The 17607-nt window shown below is 34.0% G+C and overlaps 1 protein-coding gene and 1 pseudogene across 2 annotated transcripts; one reads left to right on the top strand and one right to left on the bottom strand.

Moving 5' to 3' along the window:
• Window positions 1-2808: 2808 nt before the first annotated feature.
• LOC143627513 (uncharacterized) lies at window positions 2809-3474 on the bottom strand. The gene has a single exon (XM_077097306.1). The coding sequence runs from the start codon at window positions 3472-3474 to the stop codon at window positions 2809-2811; it is 666 nt and encodes a 221-aa protein (XP_076953421.1).
• Window positions 3475-14276: 10802 nt separating this feature from the next.
• On the top strand, window positions 14277-17607 carry LOC143627588 (ACT domain-containing protein ACR4-like; annotated as a pseudogene). The gene is made up of 6 exons (XR_013152616.1): window positions 14277-14562; window positions 14645-14805; window positions 15362-15429; window positions 15971-16572; window positions 16675-16779; window positions 17139-17607. The product of XR_013152616.1 is annotated as an ACT domain-containing protein ACR4-like (transcript).

Genomic DNA, 17607 nt, shown 5'->3' with positions numbered 1-17607 from the left:
GCACCGGAAACCATGGTGAAGATTTTCAGAGAGAACTGATGAGATAGTGGTTTTGTTGCCGTTGTAACAGGTGATAGCGCCAATGAAGAAACGTGGATCGGCTCACTAGTAGACGATCAACTTTCCTCGGGTATGAGTGTGCTATATCACCGATGGTGTTCCGGAGTATGAATTCTTCCACCTACAAAACGAGCAGCACCGTGAACTTACCCCTCAGAAAGGGACAGAGGGGTCCTCTTTGGGGTAACCCTCCGGTGTGAGAATAAGAGATTGTAGGAGTAGATAATAATAATCTGAAAGTGAGTGAGGATTTAGAGTGTATTTTCTTGCTTACCTCCCCTTGTGGAGGTGGTGTGGTATTTATAGTGTTAGGGTTTCCTATGATTGGGCTCAGATCCCATTAGGGCCTTTTTGGCCTCCTCCTATTGCTTCGCGCCACGTGTCCTTAGGACACCTGGTGCTTTTTCATTGATTATTCTCTGACCAAGGTATTTCACCTGACCCATGTGCAATCACGTGGTAGCACATGGGTTTTGCTGAGTTGTCCACCTTTCATTGGCAGCTGTCAACATCAGCATATTCTTTATTCCTTAAAGGATACATTCTGGAAGGTTGTCTGATGAGCACAATCAGGGTTGTCCTTATCCTGATTTGGATAAGGACGAGGTTGATTATGTGCATGTGTGATATGCGCCTATCCTGGGGATGCGCGAGGTCTTCTCTTTATTCTCACGCGCAGATGTTTCATGCGCAGATGTGATATGCGCAAGCATATGTAATATGCGTGAGCATATGTGATATGCGCCACGCGCAGATGTGATATGCGTGAGCATATACGATGCGTGAGCATATGTGATATGCGCCACGCGCAGATGCGCCACGCGCAGATGTGATATGCGTGAGCATATATGGTGCGTGAGCATATGTGATGCGTGAGCACATGTGATATGCGTGAGCATATGTGATATGCGCCATGCGCATAGGTTTTGGCTTTGTGCCTTCATGACATCCTGATTTTAAGCCTCTTGTCTATATCTTGTGGGTTGACCCGTGCCCGCTCGATGTTAAGGCGGGTGCATACATTTTCATACACACATTAATTTATGATGTTGTGCTTATTTTAAAAATCTGTTAGGCCAGTAAACAGTCTATTCGAAAAACAATCTTAGGCTGAGGGGTGTGGGGGGCTCTAACGGGGGCGCAAGTGGGGGCTCCAGCCAATAATATTGTGACGTGTGGCAGAGAGAGAAACTGGATAAGATGGGTGATGGAGCCCCCGCTGGAGCCCCTGGCCCTGGTGTGGAGGGGCTCCAACAGGGGCTCCAGCGGATTTTTTTTTTATTTTTTTATAAATATATTCAAAAAACGTATTATTAAAAAAACTCATAAATTATTAAAAAAAACACATTAATATCTAAAATTAAAAAAAAAATTAAAGTACTAAAAAAACATTATTCTTATTCTTCGGCTTGGTCTTCTTCGATCAACCTCTTTCGGATGTTTCTTGCGACCCCGAAAAAAACATCGATTGGTCTGGTGACGACTATAAATCGTCGTAACTATAACCTGAATCTAGGTTTGGGTACCAATTTCCAGCCATGTTTTTAAAAAAAGGTTTGGAAGATGGGTTGATTTTGGGTTTTTTTTGAAGTTGTTGTAATTGTTTTATGTGATTTTGGGTGTGGTATGTGATTTTGGGTGTGGTAATTGGTTTAGGTTTATATATAGGATAAACAGATTTTATGTGAATAAAAATAAACAAGTCCAACGGCTCATTTCTCATCCCAACGGCTCTTTCACGCATTCCCACGTCCCTTTACGCCTCAGCCTTCCCGCGACCGGCCTTGCGCCCCGCCTTGGTTCCCGTGCTCGCGCCCCTCTAGCGCCCCTCTCGCGCCTCGGTGGTGTGGTGCTCGCGCCTGGGGGCGCGAGCGGAGGGGCTCTCGCGCCCCCGCTGAAGCCCCACACCCCTCAGCCTTAGTTATTAAAAAAAAACATGTACTACATTAATGTCTATGTCACACGAACTTCAAAATTTTGTGCCTTGCGTAGATTCTAAGGTAAGCGAGAGGCTTACATCAATTGGGTCTAAAGTTGACATGTCACATTTATTGTCCCCTTCCCCAAATATCATCAATCACCTACTCAACTTACCATATTTAACTTTTATACTAACAAATACACAAACTAATATAAAAACTAAAAAACTTTCCCTCATACTAAAAATCACACAATTTGGATATTGATAATTGATAGACCTAAAACCATAAGTAGTGGCCGTCTTCAGCCCAAGAAACATTCAAAACGTCCGAGCACACCATCCCCAGGCGCCTTAGGCTTGTTTTGGGTTAGAAGCGTTTTCATACATAGCATCTTCCGCGTTATTCAACCAATCATATCTTTAACTTTTGTTAAAAATAAATGAAAAGAATATTAAATGGGCTTTATCCGCTACTCTCTTTTGTTATAAAAAGCTGACGTGACGTTCCATGACACAAAACGGACCGATTAATTGAAGTTTTGCTATATTATTTAACAAAATTTGTATGCACCTATACTTGGGAACAAACGGAACAAACACCAATGCCTTCATAATGACACAGAGACAAACACTAGTAGGCATGTAGATACAATTACACACATCGAGATGTTAAAAAATTAATATTCTTTAAAACCCAAAAATAATAAAAATCATTAAAAATAAACACTTTCCCGGTTAAACTTTTATAAAATTATTAATATCATAAAAAAAGTAAACCGGATTAATGTTTCCTATTTCATTTTCCCACAATATTAATATTATTAATATCACGGACTCCAAATTCCCCATAAACGCCAATTAAACAATCCTTTCACGTCCGCCACCACCTTTCTCGCCGGAGAACCTCTAACTACCGCCGTCGAATCCGTTTCCGGCAACGGCGGCGACTCCTCCGTCACGTCATCTCTCTCCGTACATTCTTCAGCTAATGCGACGTCGTACGGCGGCGAAACCGAAACCGAAACCTCTGGCGGAGGAGTTAAGGCTTTTCCGGCGAGCTTCCGGTGACTCGTCTTCTTAGGTTTCCGGCCGCCGCGGCAGTTAACCTGTTGATGTTCACTACTGGTAAGGTTTTCTTCAAACGCTTCGATAACTTGATGAATTAGCTCACGGTTAGCTGACGTGTCCCACCGGAACCAGTAGTTAGTGTAACAGTCGAAGCAATCGCAGTCGAATACTGGAGATTTGTGTACGGATGGTGACTTATTCTTATTATTATTATTATTATTATTATTATTGGATGACTTAGGGTTTGTGGATTTGATAGAACGAGTTATCATGTAGGCTAAAACTTCACGGTCTTCGAGTGAGAGAGTAACGGCTAAAGTGAGGATAGCCGCCGGAAGGAGGTTTAAGACGGCGAGAGAGTCGCCGGACGGAAATGACGCCGGAGAAGGTGAGACTTTACCTTTGTTGTTGTTTCTCATCTTCATGTTTTAGTGAGGGTTTGTGAGTGAGTGAGTTGGACATAAAAGAGATTATTATTATTATTATTATTATTATTATTATTATTATTATTACTGTTAAGTTACAGTCGGCGGTATAGTTTCCAGGATGAACGCCCAAGCCAAACTCTGAAACCAGCATGGGCACGGACGGCTAAGACAACATAGTCTGGCTAGAGTGGGGCGACAGAGATCTCCAATTTAAGAAGTGCGGTGGCTTGAAAAACACAAGAAAGTATCTTGTGTATAGGCTACCACACTCCTCAAATTTGGAGAGTCCTGTTGCCCCACCCTGGCCAGACTATATTGTCTTAACCTGGCCCATAATTGCGTCAAAGTTTGGCTTCGGTGTTCCGGTGGGAAACTATACCGTCAGTTACGAATTAATAGTCGTTGTGCCGGCTGAAGAGCAGAACTCTCTGGTGTAACACACAATGGGAAAAACTCGGGTAGGCTCGGGATTCGAATTCATAGCCTTGCTAAAGGTTTAGCTCAAAGCATTCATTGTCAAAATCCACTCAAGATGTCACAAATAAGGATCAAGCTTGGATCTCCATTAAATAACCCAAACTTTCTATCATTAAGCCACAAGGGAATATTATGTTATTTTTTTTATTATTAGTATTATATTTTATTAATAAACTTTCTTCAGGTTAGGGTAACCAGGACCAATTGCCTTCATATCCACATCACAATGTACACAATTGTACTACAGTTTTAGTCACTATAGGTCTATAATAATAGTCAAGCAAATATATCAAACTTAAACAATTGTACTTAAAAATAAATAGGGTCATAGTCATGGACTGAATCTTCATTTTGACCACCTATGTATATATCAAATAGTGTAAGTCATATTTATAACACGTTCCCGTCTCATATCAAACTTGTTATGTTTCATGCAATGTGACACTTGACATGACCGAGTCGTTCAAAGAACGTTGTTTCACCTAGATGTCTATTGTGGTCATTTATGTGTTTATATTTATATACGTTGCACTTGTTATAACACAAATCGTTAAATACAACATAACTCAACAAGTAGTTAAAATAAGTTGTACTTGTTATGATACAAACCAATAAATGCAACATAAAAAGTAATAAGGATTGTTTAGTCTACTACAATACTTGTCATCTGTGAATTAATTAATCTACAAATATAACCTCCATATACACTCATGACCTTGATACTTTTACGTATAGCAACGGGGTCAGACACGTGGAATCCTCTATTTGAGATAGAGGATTACATAAACTCATTTCACCAACATTTACCACTTACCATCTGAAATCTCCGTTTTTACCTTCTGGACACGTGTCACAACCCCTAAAATCCTCTATCTCAAATAGAGGATTGTCACCACAAGGAATATATGCTTATTGTTCTCATGAATGAATTGTATTCAACCTTCAGATTTATCCGCTAGAGCATGCAAATTTATGGAAGAGGGCTAGTTGGAGAATTCGAGGTGGCACGTCAAATATTACTATTAGATGTGGAAGGTTGAAGCAAAATAAAAAAGGATATACATTTATTGATAACATAAAATCTAAAGAGGAACAGGTTAAAACTCTTCTTAACTTCTTTGGATGGAAGTGGAGTTACACTTATTGATAGTTCCAAACTTTCAGTAATACTTATCTTATCTTTACGAAACAAACATGTATCATACTAATTATTTGCAGAGTGTCATTGTTACACATCCATTTTAAATTTACACTTCCCATATAGAGGCTCAAATCTCCAACTAAGAATAACAAGGTAGCAAGTTTTTACTTCATGTCCACTTTAAATAGTGCACAAAAGTTTAAATAGCACTCGTTAGAGCTGGAAGAACTGACCCAGCCCCGTTTAGTGGTATTCTCATGACCCGGGACCAAACCCTATTGTAATTTGTAAATTATCGGGTCTAATTGGTTTGGGTCTTGTGTGTCTCACGAATCTTACCCAGTTTATGTAAAGAGAAAATTGCCAGTCCCGTGAAACCCTACCTGGACCTATTTAATGGTACTTATAGGACAAGCCCAAATCACCCAAATCATCAGCTACAAGCCCAAATCTTCTGCAGCTACACAGCTTCAAGCCCAGCCCATAAACTCTTCATCAACTCATAGTGTGCTCAAACCCAGTATGCATGCATACATACATACAAACAAAATATATATTATATAGAACTTGTGTGACTGGGGCGTTATACGTTTATATATTTATATATTAAAAATTGATTATAAAATGTTAACAGAGTATATTTCATGACAATATATAAGTAGACTAATAAGATTTATATAAACACTTTTCAATATATACTTTGTTAAAATTCTCAGAACATGTATTATATTATGACAATAGAAAACTGTCTAATGAAATGTCTCTAAAATTTTAACATGAGACTAATCTAAAACAATGTATTTCATCATTACAAACACATTAAAACATCTCTATAAGTTCTCACCAACTTTCACTTAGGCCCATGTATTTTATGTTACAACTTACAAGAACTAATCTGGTTGTCGATAACTTGATTCGAGTATACTATGTTAAGAAAAAAAGTGAGCCCATGTATGTTGCAGCCCATGTTTACACTTCATGGAGGCATGGAGCAGTGCCCAACTGCCCATTGGATCACTTATTCACTAATTATTTTCCTAATGAGTACTTGAGTAGCTTGTAATTGCTAGTTAAAAGGTACAAACTAACGATTCATGCTAATTGGTTTATCACTGGAAATTAGTTTTTGTTTTGATACATATATTACAATACTAGTTTTTATCCATACATGGGTTGTTTTATATTATTTGTTTTTAATATTTATATATTTTTTAAGTTTTAATATTTTTATTGCATCGAAGTTAATAATATAATTATGGTTTGATGATAAAAAGTTTCACAAATAAATGAAATGTTATAACCCGGGTTAAAAGCTATATGGGTTTGGTGTGACCCAAGACCCGTTTTTTTACCATAAAATTGTTTCTTAACTATAATAATATCTTTTAAGAAAATCATATATTAATTTTTAGTATATCAGCTATTCTATTGGATTTCCGTATCAAATATTTGATGAGATTAATTTTTAATTTAATGGGATGTTATAACCCATTTAACGACAATCTGGGTTTGGTGAGACCCATACTCGTGAATTCAGGTCAAATGCATGAGAAACCTTCATTTACATATAAAGCAATCTAGTGGCTTAAGAAAATTGTAGGGAGCAAACAGATAGTTTTTAAATGTTTCGTTTATATATATATATTATAGATGTTGATGTATTATATGGTATGAAGTACAAACTTATCATTTTTTTAGGATCTATAAAGTTTTACATATTTTATATATTGTACACATTTATGGTAGTAATGATCTGGATTTAATTTATTATATTTTTCATTCGATGTAATTGTAAAAAAGTATAAGTTTGTTAAAATTAGATTTGTAAAAGAAAAATCATTTGGAAATATCAACAGGGACTTTTAACAAACAAAAAAACATGTATAATCGATATCTGTTGACACATTGGACAATTTACGGGTAATTACTTGAAGGAAATTACGTCAGGTATGAGATACGGTTTTACATTCAAGTACGAGACTAAGATCATCAATGCTTGTCTCAAACTTGCCCCATTGTCATATCTATTTTAAGTTTTAATTATTATTTTAGACTTTTATTTAAAGGTATATAAATCTTACCAATGTCACTCATAACTTTTTCTTTCACCACTAATGACATATTCTCTCTAAAATTGTTAATATGGATTATGAGTTCGATTTATCAAATCATTAATATGAATTTTAATCACCCATGGTTTCATTTCACTTTCAATTATACCCGAATTCATTAACCATGTTATTGTTATGTATGGCTGTTATATCCATCAGCATGCCCTTCACGTGAGGGGCAATTTTGTCATTTTTCCCCCAAATACACCCCCTACCCCTCACATGACGGGCTTGCGAATTAAGACTAGAGTTTATTTGGGGAGAAAAATGACAAAATTGCACCTCACATGAAGGGCACGTTGATGAGTTTAACGACCATACATAACGGGGTTAATGAATTCGGGTATAATTGCAAGTGAAATGAAACCAGAGAGACGAAAATCACAAATTTGAAACTCTTGAACTAAAAACGCATATTTGAATAAACCACATGGACGAAAACCGCAGTTTACTTAAAAAAAAACAATATATTTGTCCTCGTATCATAATCTACAATATATATAAACGAAAACCCAAAAATCCTAGGTGTCGCGATGTGGTTGCTCCCCCTTTTTTGGAGTCACCAGATTTACTTGATTTTTAAATGGAGGATTCTCATGCATTTGACCCGAATTCACGGGTATAGGTCTTATCAAACCCATATATTTATTAAACAGGTTATAACATCTCATTAAATTAAAAACTAATCTCACCAAATATTTGATATAATAATCTATAAAGTAGGGATATACTAAAAATTAATATATGATTTATTTAAAATATATATATATATATATTATTTATAATTAAAAAACCAATTTGTAGTAAAAAAAATAAACGGGTATTTGGTCTCATCAAACCCACATAACTTTTAAACCGGGTTATAACATCTCATTTATTTGTGAAACAATTTATCATCAAAGCATAAGTATATTATTAACTTTCATACAATAAAAAAGATACAAATTCAAAAATAAATAAATATTAGAAACAAATAATATAAAAGAAATCCCCGTAATACGGGGGATAAAAACTAGTGGTATAATATTTATGTTCTTTTAGAATGTTATAATTTTTGTTTAAAACGATTTACTTTATTAAAAAAGGTTTGTTATTAAAAGTATTAACTAATACACTATGCTTACCTCTTGGCTCTTTAGTAATCTAATAATTTCGGTTAGAACCAAAATTTTGGTAGTTAAAATTGGTTGTTTTTGGGTTGATACTTGATAGAGCTTTGAAGAGAAATTACTCCATTTACAAGAGGGGTGGTCACTATTTTGTTTCAATCATATTAAAGCAAAAACCGAAAACTAAAATTGACCGGATCAAAATTGTATAAACCGAACCTAATTACACATTTGGTTCCTGGTTTCATATACTTAAATTCAGCTTGAACCGTGAATAAACCAAATAAATGAAGTTGATAAGCTAAAAGTAACTATTTTTCATATATGGTTTGTAATCTGTATAGTCTTGTTAAAGATTACGATATTCATATATAGTCAGCAGTTAACCGAAACTATACCATGCATCGATTTCTGCTCGCTTTTCTCTCTTTTCTTCCTTTATTTTAGCTTTTCACCCGTGTCCTCTTTTCTTTTTCATTTCCTTTTGGCTTGAGAATCCGCTTTTAACAATTTAACTTGCTCAAACAAGCAAATCTTATGATAACTTTCTATTGTCTCTTTATCTTTTTAATTGAAACCTCAATTCATTCTCTTTAGATGTATAAACTCATCAATTAAGATAACTTTCACTCGCTTTTCTTTATTTATTTATATTTTTTTTCAAACTCATGAGATTGTTATTGTTATTACTATAATAATAATAATAATAATAATTTTTTTTAAACACATGAGATTGTATCCAGTTTTATTAGGATCTAAGTAAAAGCTTAATCCAATAATGGAGACGTTCACCCCCCAATTTCCACCATGCATCACCCCGGTTTATTATTATATTTGAAATTGTTTTAGAAAAATAAATATAGATTTTGTCTTTGATTTCATTTGTTTCATTCTTTATTTTTTTATTTATTATACCAAACCATGTTTAAACCATTTATCACCATGATTACAAGTTTCATATATTTTATTATCAGAGCATGTTTAATGCATATTACCTAAATCATATGAGCATTTCTGCACTTGTATGCGGTATGTGAAAGATAATTTATTTACTAAAATTATATGATAGAATTATGGTAATGTAAATTGTAAATGCTCTAAGAGAGAAAAGGTGATGGGCTAAAATCATTTCATTTCTCACAAATGTTGAGGTTCGTTACTAAACACTAAATTATTAAATATTTATATTATATTTATTATCATCGTACTCAGTAAATTTTATTAATAGCAAAACTATGATATGGTTTAAGAATAGTAAAATGTAGACAACCTTGGACATAAGGCACGTAACATTCAACAATTGGGACACTGGCCGATTGGTGCATGTACCCTTGTCTTTCGGCTATCAACGCCACCACATGATGCCTAATTAATCTTTCGTCATTTTTAACGTTATTTTCACGAAATTAGTAAAATAAAATCAAATTTAGTGTAATTTGACTTGTAACTACGCAAGGGCCCACCACATATATAAATTATATGCGCGCGTCACAAATATGACGTAATTTATGGTATATCTGTATATAGGTAATCACTAATCACTTTATATATCTATCTTCTATGGCGAAAGAAACTGAAAAATCAACAGATAAAGATAATGAAATGTTATTTCAATAAATAGAGATAGATATATGTGATTGGATTTAATTAATAAGGAACTTTTAGAAATATAAATGTTTTTTAATCACATAGGAATTTCATATTCCAAACCAGTGAACCACCTTTTACCTTTAATAACATATGAGGATTTTTTATAAAACCACCTTTTAGGCTTTTACCTTAAATATATTAAGTGAGAATCCAAACATCTCACCTACTTTCTGTGGGATCTCCAACATTCATGAGTGGGATGATACTTATCTCCACCATTTATTAATCAACATGTCTTCCCCAAAACATGCTGAACATGAATTAAATTAACTACTCCAACACCAACAACATATTTAAATGCTTGTTTAAATATTAGTAAATCGGATAACTAAGTCATGGAGTATACATTCAAGATTCGTAACACCATATAGGGCTGAAAAGACATGATACACGGATACATGACACGAACCTATATGGCTTTAACATGTATCGGGTATGGCTTTAACATGTTTCGTTTATGATGGTCGGATATTTTGTATATATAGTAGTGTGTTAATTATGTAATTTTATTGAGTATATTGTTAGAACTTTGGTACTTTATACATGCTTTTGTATTTCAGATCATTGATCGTTAAGGATACTAAATTGGAGACTTGTACGAGCATGGAATGATATCTCGGGAAGACCGGAGCATAATTTCAAGTCTCGGGAAATGTTATAAGGATTCAGGAAGAGTTTGGATGAGAAATTATACGTCGGTACTAAAAATAAACAAGATGGGTGGACAACAAAACGCCAAGAAATAGAACGAATATATCATGGGCTAGAAAATGAGTCATGAAACCCATAATATATGAATTTTGGATTCCTCTTATCGAGAAACCCAAAAATCTCAGTCTTCCTTCACTGAGTCTCTCCCCTAAAATATTCTCCATTAACTAACCCATGTATTTTAGCACTGCACCATATTGGAAAAAACGTAACTAGTTCTTACTAGATCACCAATTCACCATTCTATAACTTACCCAAAAAATAAAACTATTTAATAATAATAATAATTCGATAGTGGGACAAGAGGGGATCTGGTCCCATAACGCATCTTGAGACAAACGGAGTTTTACAGCTACTCTCAAAGATACGATTTGATTCATGAAAACAACACCGGCATCATGTGAGTGTGAGTGATGTCTTCATTTTACTCAAAGCGCGTGGGATGCTTACAAACTCTCATACCTAAATAAAACAACTTTCATTAAAATCATGTCTAAATTTTAGTTCAATTTTCAAGAATCTTAGTAATTCCTTAAAAAAAATAATATTACAATCGGAATCTATGTTAAAATATTTTGTTGGGTTAGACTTAGACCGTATCTAGCCTCTTAATCTTTCCTAAGTTTAATTTAGACATGAGTGCTAATATACATATTAACATAGACGATATATATGTATGAATCAAATATAAATGATGTTTATCGTGAAAAATATGCAAATAATTAGAGGAATATGTTAACAGTAATTATTATTTATAACTTGTGGACTAGAGTAATTATAATTACACTATTTTAATTTTTATAACATAATTACTCTAGTTTAAATCTGTCATTTTAATAAGTTTATTTTATTTATAACGGATCTCACCCTATAGTATATTATGTTATTAAAAAAATAATATTGTTAGTTGATGATAATATCTATTTAAGAAACAATAAAAGAAACACGATTTATTAAGAATCTAAATTTACTAAAAAGGACACTTATGTTTGATAATGAACAATACTATGTTAGTTATGTATTCTTAACTCTCATCTCATGTTCATATTAAAGTATTCTTGTGGTTCACGTTATATAAAGTTTATTCGTATTATCTCTCTCTAAATTTAACTGGATTTACGTAGTTAAGTATTTGTGTATAAATACAATATAAGATTGTGTGTTACTGTGTTATGTGAGATGTGAGTTCGCTATGTATGCGTTACAAGGAAAACCTTCGGTTACCAAACTACATTTGAACACAGAAAGTATATTAGACACGTAAGAATGCTTATCATTGAATTTAACCCGCATAAAACAAAAAATATTGAAAATATAGTATTAATAAGCCATCAGTAAAAAATGGCAAAAAGAACGTGAAAAAAAAATAATACAATCACATATAAGAACATGCCAAATTTTGTGAGAAATTCATGTTCAATGTAAAGCTAATGTGGAGGAGAGAGCTAAAGAAATTCGTGTTGACGAATGCCCACATATGGAAATCGTGAGAGGAAGAAGTGGGACACCATATGCGTCCCTCTTCATCGTTGAGGGCCCTTGACGTGAAGGCACTCGTGCTCTAACCAATTGGCGAGGCTCTAATACACATGTTGCCTTTGAAATTAAAGGAAATTGTGTGTTGTATAGTGTGGTTTTAGCGTGAAATTTGAGAGAAACAAACTTATGTGACGTGTAAATATGATAAGAGTTGTAAAAAATAATAATACCATATTCGTAGAAAACAATGACGTAATAGTGATGTTTCATACTACACAAAGAAACCTTAAATGACAAACAGGTTATGGATTTTACCTGTCGACAGCTGTATTCACACACTAATGAATTCTGGAAAGTTCAATGATAACCACGTAACACGTTTTATCTGCTGACATGTAGTATGCACACTGTAATGAATACTGTAAACTTCAATGACAAACATGATAAGCTTGTACATGCCGACAACTTTATGTTCACGTTAATGAAGTACTGGAATATGTCTTGATATTAGTTCGAAATGACAACTATGAATATCCTCTTCAAACATACATTGAATCTTCATGTGAAACCTTGCCTATGACTTTTAATTTAATGGACCAACATTGTGATCAATCAAGAATTTTATTTTCCCTAAATGATATTATTTCCCAAATGTTTCATATTGTGTTAAAAAAAATAGATCACATGGGTTTTCAATGAAAAATACATCATATATAAAGACAATTTCATTTTAAATTAATCGCCGTCTTATTCTATATTAAAACCATCTTAAAAAAATATGGATGATGTTATAACTAATTCAAAATTATTTTAATTAAAAAATATAAAGACATTTCAGTAACCCCCAACCAGATTGATTGTGTTTCTTGTGTAGGCGGTTTACGATCCACCAAGTTAGTCCGGTTCTTTCATGATAACACCATTGAAAAACAAACAAACATTTTATACTGTTCTTGAAACACAACTGAATAATTATATTATGTTTTTTTCTTTATCAAAGTACACATGTACCTTTGAAGTACCAAACATAATGCAAGTGGTATACACAACGAGATTCGAACAATGTATGATATGATAGGGTCAAAGTGTGGTGACCCATACCACTATGTGTTTTGGTGTTTGTGTGTGTATGTCTCACCCCTCTAAAAAACAAAAACAAAAGGTATAAAATAATAAATAACTTTTTTATTATTATTTCTCCTACCGCTAATATTATACTCTTAGATACATCTAACCGTCTAGCTTTTGCTGTAGAATTTGAATCTTCAACCTTCAAAGAGAATATATACCTACGACACCACCATATATCTTTGAGCCAAATGCCCCTTATTACATTGGTGTTTTTTAGGGTCAATTATTTTCAGATCACTTAGAGTTTTGAATAGTAAAAGTGATCTGATAACCATCCCATTGAAGATGTGTACTATGTATTGATCAAGTTATGATTATTCAGGTTCGGATGACTTCGTATTTAGGTTGAGTTTCTATTAAAAATAACAGCTCTACCTTGGTAATATAATAATAATAATATAACTTATTTTTTTGAACGACCAACGAATCATTCAAATGAGCTAGTAGCTAAATTCACTACATCGTGATACACTCGTCTTTTGATCCGAGAAAAACTCTCCCCCAAACCCAACTCCCTTAGACAGTCGCCCGAAGACACGACAATGCAATAAAATAAAACTCGTTCAATTTAAGGATCCGACTATTGAACGCCACATACCCATCTAGTCTTCCATCATCACATTGATGTCATCAGTGCCAAAGCTTGGACACGAATGTCGGGGGGTGAACTCAAAATGTATTATAAAAATCATAAACGAGGGGGGCCGGGCTCAAACTTTTGGCCGAAAACAGATAAAATTACACTACGTATAAAATTTCTATACGAAAAACAACTAAATTTACACTAATGCGTGAATAAACAGGGGGCGGGGGCCACCCCTGGCTCTTGATATCCTCCGCCCCCGGGTGCCATTGAAACTAAATGATGTGAACAGGAATCAAATCTATGTCACGTAAAACACCACGTCTCTTCCTCACACTTCACCACCAGCTCATTAATAATAATAATAATAATAATAAATAAATAAATAAAAGAAAAACTCTTCACCTATTTCAGGAGGCAACACATCACCTTCATCCCACCTCTTTCTCTTTCTAAAATCCCATACAAAATTCACAGGCACACACACAGCCACATCACACATCCATAATAATAATATTAATATTCATCATCATCATCATATTAATAATAACATTCATCTTCAAGAGTCACCCATTTTAAACCCAAAAATCTCCACACCCACCAACACAATTCCACCAATATGCATTACTGGTCTCCTTCATTAGACGTTGATCATGAATTCGAAAAACTTGTTCACCGTATGCATCCACCCAGGTACCAATTCATCACAATTTCTAATAATAATAATAATATGAATTCTTATAACATAATTGACACCCAATTATGTGTTATCCAGGGTAACTGTTGATCATATGACGGATAAGAAATCAACGTTGGTTAAAGTGGACAGTGCGAATAAGCGTGGGAGTTTATTGGAAGTGGTGCAAGTTTTGACGGATATGAATTTGTTGATCAAACGGGCGTATATTTCTTCTGATGGTGGATGGTTCATGGATGGTAATTAATATATTATCAGAGTGTCGTAGAAATCGCTAGGCGCTGGTCGGGTAATTGGGATTTATATGTAAATTTTCGAATATACATATATATATATTTTCCAAATTATTTGTATATTAAATTTTTAATTTTGACCGATTTTGGACAAATGAGGATTAATCAGCACGGCGGCTAGTCAGGATTTTTACAATTACTATTATTTTATTATTAAATGTGTTTGATGAATATATGTTTTTTTTAATTATTTTTAATTTTGACCGATTTTGGACAAATGAGGATTAATCAGCACGACGACTAGTCAGGATTTTTACAATTATTATTATTTTATTATTAAATGCGTTTGATGAATTTATGTTTTTTTTAATTATTTTTAATTTTGGCCGATTTTGGACAAATGGGGATTAATCACCACGGCGCATAGTTAGGATTTTTACAATTATTATTATTATTATTAGTATTATTATTATATGTGTTTGATGAATTTATGTTTCTTCTTAAATTATTTTGATTATTTTTTTGTTTGAATTGATGAAAATTGGATTTGTTTTTGTTGTAGTGTTTCATGTGACGGATCAATATGGAAATAAGTTGTCCGGAGATGATGTTGCGGATCGAATCCAACAGGTATTGGATTTGAATTTAGGCGTGTTTATAAATCGTTAGATCGATTGAATAAAATCGACGAGTTTAATTGGTTTGAGATTCGAATGATTTGGTTCACGGTACAAGTTTTTGGGTTTAATGGTTTGACGGTTCGATCTAGTTTGAAACTTGGAATTTAAATATTTATTTTTCTTTTATTTTTGGAATTTGTATTTTAAGATATATTATAATAATAAATTGTTTTTTATTATTTTAATTTATTTAGTACAACTAGTTGATTTATAAAACAATAATAAAAAGTATTTCAAACTGTTAAATCAAACTGTCAAACCGCCAACCAGTAAAATTGTACCAGATTGGTTTGTTGTTTCATAAAACCGTTATTAAGAGTTTGACTTAAAATTTTTGTCAAAACTAGTTGAACTGGACGTTGAAAAACTCAAAAGTTTGGATTTATTTGTTGAAACTAATAATCTCGTTTTAAATTTAATATATTTTTAAAAAAGATTCTACTTTATTGACCGTGTTATGTTATGTTATGTTATGTTATGTTGTGTTGTAGTCACTTGGACCAAGGGGATGTAGCTTCCGGTCCCTAAGAGGTTCAGTCGGGGTCCAGTACGCATCCGAAAACACAACAATCGAGCTAACCGGCCGAGACCGACCCGGCTTACTTTCAGAAATCTTCGCGGTCCTAACCGACCTCAAATGCAACGTGGTCGCTTCCGAAATATGGACCCACAATTCACGAATGGCATCAATCGTGTACATTACCACGAAGCAACCAATCTTCCAATCAACGACCCAGACCGACTAGCCAAAATCAAACAACTTTTACTATACGTTCTCAAAGGCGATCTAGACCGACGTGGTGCACAAACCGCGGTCTCTGTGGGGTCCACTCACACACGAAGACGGTTGCACCAGTTAATGTATGCGGATCGGGATTATGATACGCATGAATATGACATTGTACCCGATGGGTTGGGTAGCCACAAACCGATAGTGACGGTGGAAAATTGTTTCGAAAAAGGGTACACCGTCGTTAATTTGCGGTGTCCGGATCGGCCTAAGTTACTATTTGATACTGTTTGCACATTAACGGATATGCAATATGTTGTGTTTCATGCTACCATCATTGCTGAAGGCTCTGAGGCTTTACAGGTAATATTTGTAATAAAATGCATAGAGTCCATTATGACTTTAAACGTGTGATATTTTTTATATTTTGTGTATTAATCGTGTTTATTTTGTTTCGATTTATAGGAATTTTACATTCGACATACTGACGGGTGCCCCATTAGTTCAGAAGCCGAGAGGCAACGAGTAATTCATTGCCTCGAGGCAGCCGTCAAGAGACGAGTCTCAAAGGTAACAAACCAAAATTCTATAATTTAATATTGTATACTGATTATTGCGAGCTAAAATCGCAATAATCAGATTTTGATGTTTCGATAAACATATTTTACTTTTTATAATTTAAATATTTATGGGTTAAATATTTTATTAACAAAGTTAATTATCAAATGTTTAAATATTATCTTTTTACCACGTTACTTTTTTTAATTCTCACAAGAATGTCTTTTTGTTAGTGTTTTCTATTGGTTTCATAGATAATTTGAATTTTTTAAAAAGTACCCTATGAATATTGAAAACAATAAATATATTAAAAAAACCATATTCTTTTATTTACAACTTTTACATAAAAGTTTGTTACGTGTGATTTACAGGGTTTAAGACTAGAATTATGTGGTGAAGACAGGGTCGGGTTATAATCTGACGTGATTCGGATCTTTAGAGAGAACGGGCTTTCAGTCACTCGGGCCGAGGTGAAAACCAGAGGATCTAAAGCTGTGAACGCTTTCTATGTGATCGATTCAACTGGCAATGAAGTTAAAAGTGAAACAATTGAACGCAATTGGGGAGAGCGTACTTAAAGTGAACGAAGATGAAATGTTAACTTGCTCAAACTCGCCTGGGCAACGAACGGGTGGGTTTTCGTTGGGTAATCTTTTTAGGAACCGGTCCGAAAGGTTCCTTTACAATTTGGGTCTCATTAGATCTTGTTCGGAAGTGGCTTGAATTTAGGATTCAGAAAAGAATGTAGGTTATATTATATGTTTCTTTTCTTTAATTGTAGATTCTTGATTCTCTAGGCTCATTGTAAATATATACATGAATGGCTTTTAAGTTTCGAAT

Source organism: Bidens hawaiensis, unplaced genomic scaffold, assembly GCF_021521415.1.
Source record: "Bidens hawaiensis isolate Kalapana, Puna unplaced genomic scaffold, B.hawaiensis_p1.1 tig00004685_1, whole genome shotgun sequence".
NCBI classification, from domain to species: domain Eukaryota; kingdom Viridiplantae; phylum Streptophyta; class Magnoliopsida; order Asterales; family Asteraceae; genus Bidens; species Bidens hawaiensis.
The sequence above is the reverse complement of the archived record's forward strand: the minus strand, read 5'-3'. Positions and strand labels throughout refer to the sequence as shown.